This window comes from Microtus ochrogaster, chromosome 15, assembly GCF_000317375.1.
Source record: "Microtus ochrogaster isolate Prairie Vole_2 chromosome 15, MicOch1.0, whole genome shotgun sequence".
NCBI lineage: Eukaryota > Metazoa > Chordata > Mammalia > Rodentia > Cricetidae > Microtus > Microtus ochrogaster.
The window spans coordinates 3,173,697-3,179,665 of NC_022017.1; the positions used below are offsets into that span (position 1 = coordinate 3,173,697).

General features: G+C 54.6%; 1 protein-coding gene across 1 annotated transcript in view; it reads right to left on the reverse strand.

Annotated features, from left to right (window-relative positions):
* Positions 1-1,375: 1,375 nt before the first annotated feature.
* Grasp (general receptor for phosphoinositides 1 associated scaffold protein) overlaps positions 1,376-5,969 on the reverse strand; it is a 7,562-nt gene continuing 2,968 nt past the window's right edge. Inside the window, exons 3-8 of the mRNA XM_005353863.2 lie at positions 4,627-4,681; positions 4,420-4,522; positions 3,247-3,340; positions 3,078-3,144; positions 2,821-2,887; positions 1,376-2,276 (exon numbers count right to left, since the gene is read on the reverse strand). Coding sequence (XP_005353920.1) covers positions 1,771-2,276; positions 2,821-2,887; positions 3,078-3,144; positions 3,247-3,340; positions 4,420-4,522; positions 4,627-4,681 — 892 coding nt within the window. The 3' untranslated portion in view covers positions 1,376-1,770. The remainder of the gene's footprint in view (positions 2,277-2,820; positions 2,888-3,077; positions 3,145-3,246; positions 3,341-4,419; positions 4,523-4,626; positions 4,682-5,969) is intronic.

Consider the following 5,969-nt stretch of genomic DNA (forward strand, 5'->3'; position numbering starts at 1 on the left):
TTCTTTGCAGTTCTGAGCATCAAACTCAGGTCATCAGGTTTATATATACAACATGTGCTTTTGTCTGCTGAGGCATTTCTTCCGTTTTGAAACGAGGGCTACTCATGTAGCCCAGGCTGGCCTAACTTGCTGTCTGACATCTTTGCTCCCTCTGCCTCCACCTCCCAAGTGCTCAGGTGCCATCTCTGGGCTTGCTTTTGGAAGGGTGACCCTAAGAATGGGGGCAGAAATGATGTCCACACACGGAAGGGAAGGGCACGTCTCTCAAAGCTACAACTGAATGCTGGCCACTGACATGGAGAAGGGGTCTGAAGTGCCAGGCCCTATTCTGCTGCTAGCTTGCCGTGTGACTACCAAGTCTGTCACTCAGCAGGTTTCAAGACACGTGGTGACATTCTGGGGCTAACCTGGAACACACTGTATTGAGGGTCTTGTGTACTAGGATTGGGCAGCACATAAAGTAGAAAGTCCCTGGGCTCTGTTGCCAGAAGCAAGCGACCTTGTAAGTGGGGAGGGTAGGCCAAATGCTAAACCCACAAAGTCAAGACAGTTCCAGATGGTGATGTCACAGAGAGCGTGGTCACATGTGACTGATGGGCAGGCTTTAGAGAGGTAGGAGACACTTGTGGAATATTATATGCAGAGAGAGACCAGAGCAGTAAGGGGCCCAGAAATAAGACGCTCATGGCTCACAGGAATGGGCCGACTGGAGACAGGGGACTGAACCTGTCACAGGGTGGGTGGACAGTGGCTGTCTGTGAACCTCAGGTGCTCCCCCAGTGAGACAGGCTTTCCCACAGAGATAGTAAGGGAGTCTAGACAAGAGACCCCTATGTCTGCTGTGAGGATCTGGGGAGGAAAGCTTCAAAATGGTCGCCAACAGGAGGCTGGGGGGGGGGTTCAATTCAGGCCAGTACATGTTCATTAAATTTCCCTGGCTTCAGGCTAAAAGATGTAAAAGGCAGCCTGTGAGTGTTTGGAGGGGCTGCGTGGTGGAGTCAGAGCTTGCCTGAGCACAGTCCTTCCCCACAGGCAGTTACCACGCTGACACAGATGCAAAATACCATCAATTTTATACAGTTAGTGGTTTAGAAGTAACATATGAAAAAAAAAAACACACGGTGGTACAGTCCAGACTGCCCCACCCCACCTGAATGTACTCTTTCCTGTTCCCCAAGGAACTCAGAACCCAGGACCCCTGCCTGGCAGGACCCACTTAGTACAGGCCCCTGGAGAGGGGTTAAGCCCTTAGGGTCAAGACTCAAGAGAGGGACCCAGCACCTTGCCCCCTTGGATGTGTGTGTGTGTGTGTGTGTGTGTGTGTGTGTGTGTGTGTGTGTGTGTGTACGGGGTATTGTCATATTGGAGTGAATGATCCATCACGGATCTCCTCTCCCCAAAGGATAAGAACTGGGGAGCAAGTAAAGCTGAGGAGAGGGCTTTTGGGACAGGCCCCCACAAGGCACAACTGGCCCAGACTGTAGGCTGCACAGCCCTCTTTGGTCCCTCAGACCTCTCCCAACTCCCAGTGTCTATTCTCCCCCTGCAGAGATCCTGTGGTGATGTAGGGGAGGAAAGAAAGCAACTAGGCTCCCTTTTTCCTCAGCTGAGACAAGCTGTGAACCGACCAGACCTGCCAGAGCTAGCAAGAACCCTCTCCCGCAGCTTTGGGCTCTTGAGGTCCTTGGACCGGCACTACTGCTCCCATTTTTGCACTGGCTGTTACAATGAATAAATAAATAAATACCTCCCGTCTGCCCACCCGCGCCCCTACAGCTGGCTCTCCTCCTCCTCCAGGGAGCGGTTGAGTCCGGGGATGAACTTGAGCAGCCGCCGGCGGAAGCTGCGGTACTTGGTCTTGCGTAGGCCGGCGCCGCACAGAGCCTGCTCGCGGGCCTCAGTCCAGAGCGCGCCCGGCGCGCCCCCGCCGCCACCCCCGCCCGGGCCCGCGCACCGCACACTGGCGCTGCGGCTGAGCGTGGCGCGGGGAGCGGGACACAGGACGGATGCCGGGGCCTCGGCGGAGCCTGGGCCTGGCGTGCGCGCGGGGGGCGGCGGGGGTGGCAGCGCCTGTGGTTCGGCGCTGCCGAAGAAGCACGTGTGGTACACGGCATCGTCGGTGTCCCCCTTGGTCCGCCGCTCGCCCCCACGGGGACCCCCAGGGGCAGCGAGCAGAGGCCCAAACGGCAGCGAGCCTGGGAGCAGGCCGGCGCCATAGAGGCAGGAGCGCACGGACTCCAGTGTGTCATAGATGCTTGGGTCCTTCACCACCAGGCCTGTGTCAACAGAAGACCAGGGAGCTTCCTGAATCCTGAGTGCCCTAGGCTAAGGGTCAGAGGGCATGGGCAGGGTATCCATTTCTTTCATGTTGGCCTGCCTTGAGTCTCAGCCTTCTGGTTCTAAAGCTGGAGTTAATAAACTCAAGAGTGCCACTTTGGGACAGAAAGGGAGACCACAGAAAGGAATGACACACGCAGACTTCTTTTTTGGAGACAGTCTCTCCACATAGCCCTGGCAGTCCTGGGACCTATTAATGTAGACCAGGCTGGCCTCAAACTCTCAAGAGAACCCCGTCTCTGCCTTCCGGGTGCTGGGATTAAGGGAAATTGTTTTCTTTTTAAAAATAAATCAAATCGCAACTCTCTCGGTGTTCAACCCTAATGCCCAGAGCACAACAGCGAGAACAAAACTGGGTGTATCAGTTTAGGGTGATGCTGTGTCTGAAACAGTACCTCTGCCTCTCACTGTGGAGCCAGCAGCCTGGTAGTTCTAAAGGGGGGGGGGCACTGATGGGGACGTCTGTCAGGATGTCCGACATACCATGCACTAGCCGCTGCTCCTGAACCATTAGCGATCTGTATTCTCCCCACTTCTCATATAGGGTTTGCTGTAAGACACATGCAGCCAACTGTCAGGACTAGCAGACACCAGTAGGATATGGGGACACACAGGTCAAGAGGAAGGCACAGAAGAACCAGGGCTGAGGGAGGCTGAGAAAGATGGAGTCCTTCAGAGTGGGTCTGAAGGCCAGAACATGGGAAAAAGTAGGGTAGAACCTGGCCTGGCTTGGTCCTCACCTTAAGGTACTGCAGGCGCGCCTCCAGTTCTGCCTTCCGAATGGATGTCCCATATAGAGTTTCCAGTCTGAGGGATCGAGGGGACAAAGGCTGAGCAAGCCTGAAGGTGGAGGGGCCACCGCGAGGCTGTGCTCAGGAGCCCTTAGGCACTGCACCTAGACATGAATACCTGAGAACGTTGCCAGATGCCTTGATGATATCAACAATCTCCCGGTGCCGGATGCCTTCCACATTGAGGCCGTTGACACTGGCAATGGTGTCCCCTGCCAGGAAGGGCAGAATGGTAATCTAGAGAACTATTCCTGAATTCCCTTCTGCATAGTGGGGGGCCCTGGGCATTTCTTTTACCCCAATTAAAATACACAGAACCTAGCTGGGTGGTTGTGGTGCACACCTTTAATCCCAGCACCCAGGAGACAGGGGCAAACAGATCTCTGTGAGTTCAAGGTCAGCCTGGTCTACAGAGTAAGTTCCAGGACAGCCAGAGCTACACAGAAAAACCCTGTCTCAAAATACAACAAAAGTATACAAAACCATAGCATTTCTCCCTGCACAGAGACCACCAGATTGTTGGAGAGAGAAACCTAGGCTCAGCGCTGGGGATGTGAGAAGAGCTAAATTGTGAGACACACCCTCAGGAAGCCCTCTCTCCCAACAGGAGCCCTCCCAGGTTCCCATGCTCCTCCTGAAGTTAGCTATATCTGTTTCTCCCAGACCTGTCTTAGACTCCTTCAGTATAGGGAAGGCATGGGATTAGTGCCCAGCTGGGAGCTGGCACCGGCTCCAGCCATGTGAAGCTTCAGCTTTTGGAGGTCAGGCCCTGACCCTGGGCAGGGCTTGCTGGAGACTTTAAGTGCTTATTTGCCATCTGTAAAAACCAATATGGATCCTGGCTGTGACTACAGCAAGGACAACCAGGAGCTACCTAGCAAAGTGTTGCTGGCATGTGGGAAAGCAGGTAAGGGCCAGAGAACACCTGGGGCCCAGCTGGAGTAGGGAAGAGCGGTCTCATGGACCATCTTGAAAGACCTGATAGATCGCTCCTCTACCAGACTCTGCCCAGCTGGACCGCACAGCTGCCAGGAAGCAGAACAGCTGTGCGGCAGTACCATCTCTTCCCTGGGCTCCGCTCTGGGCTCAGGGAACCGGCTCCAGACACTGCTGTCCGTCAAGAACTCCACGGGTCCCACACTAAAAAGCCAGTGGGTCTGAAACCAGATTCTGTTTGTTTTTCTGGCCTTCTCCAAGTTGGAGAATGAAGAAGTAAAAAACATTAATGCCTCTTCTTAGGAGTAAAGTTCTCCACGATCCCAGAGCCCTGTGTTCTGGGCTCAAGGTCTACCTGGTGTGAGCCCAGCCAGCTGGGCAGGGCTGGACTCATGAACTCGGCAGACGAAGGTCACCATCTCTACGCGCTGCTCCTCTCGGTGGTGAAGGCCGTAAGTCTGTGAACAAGCAACAGGACACTCAGAACAGAGGCAAACAGATCTGCCCAGCCTTCAGACTGGCCTCCTGACCCCTCACCCTCTCTATGCCCAGTTTTTCCCACCTGGATCTCGAAGCCGAAGGTCTGGTTGTCCGTTTTCTCCAAAGTCAGCACCTTCCTGCAGAACATACAGGGTAACGATTACAAGAACCCAGGAAAGTATGGAAGAGCTAGCTGGCTATGGTGACCCGAATCTGTAATTCTGGCACTTGAGATACTGAGGCAGGAGGATATTTGAGTCTGAGCTACATAGTGAGGCTCTGTCTCAAAATATAATAACAAAAACAAGAGTGTGGCAGCCCCTCAGCTTAGCTTTCCAGGATGAAGGCTGATCTAGAACATTCCAGGAGGACCCAGAGTCTCCAGTGACAGCTCATTCTTTACAGATTTTTGGAATGCCCTTCCCAAACCCAACTGAAATTGGCCTCAGGAAGCTGCACAGAATTAAATCAGCTATCTACAGGGGGAGGAGGGAGGCATCAGGAAAGGCTGTCCCTGAGAAAGGTGGCCGCCTAGCAGCATCCCAGACACATACTCAACTCAGTAACTGAGGCCCCCAATTTGGCCCTAGGGCAAGAGCATCCTAGCTCAGCTGCTTTGGGGAGAAGACAGCCCCACCCCCTGGGGGCCAGTCACGAGGCTGGGCACAGACCACAGCCGCTCCTCCCAGCTGTGTTGTGGCCAGCCCACCAGATGTGAAGGCTGGGGGAGGGGAGCCTGGGGCCACCCCTTCCCGAACTGAAGGCTGCCTGCTGGACACAATGGTCTGGAACCACTCCAGATTCTAGCCTGCTGGGGGAGTCCAGGGTTTCCTCTGCCCACCCCCTCCCCTTCCTTCCCGCCAGCCAGAGGCAGAATAAAGTGGATCCTAAGGCCCCTTTAAGTCTGGCAACCTCAGAAAGGCTCTGGAGCCGGCCTCCAGCTCCTAGCCTGAGTCACACCCCCCTGCCACCCAATGCAGCTCACTCCCCCTTCTTAGCAAGGAGCTTTTAGCCCTGTGTTTTCTGGGGCAGGAGCAGGGAGCCTGGAAGCCCTGTGTCTGTCCCAGTGCTTTCTGGGCTCCTGGCAGGGTCTGTGGACCTTACTACAAAGAGTCAGATGGTAAATAGTTTAGGTTTTGTGGCCCATATGGCTTCTGTCATAAGGGTTTGTTTTACAACCCTTTAAAATATTAAAATACTCTGGCCATGGTGGTGCACACCTTTAAGCACGGGGGAGGTGGAGGCAGGAGGATCTCTGTGAGTTTAAAGCCATCCTGGTCTACAGCCAGGGGTCTGCAGAGAGACCCTGTCTCAAAAGAAAAAAAAGAAGAAAAAGCTGGGCGATGGTGGCGCACGCCTTTAATCCCAGCACTCGGGAGGCAGAGGCAGGCGGATCTCTGTGAGTTCGAGACCAGCCTGGTCTAC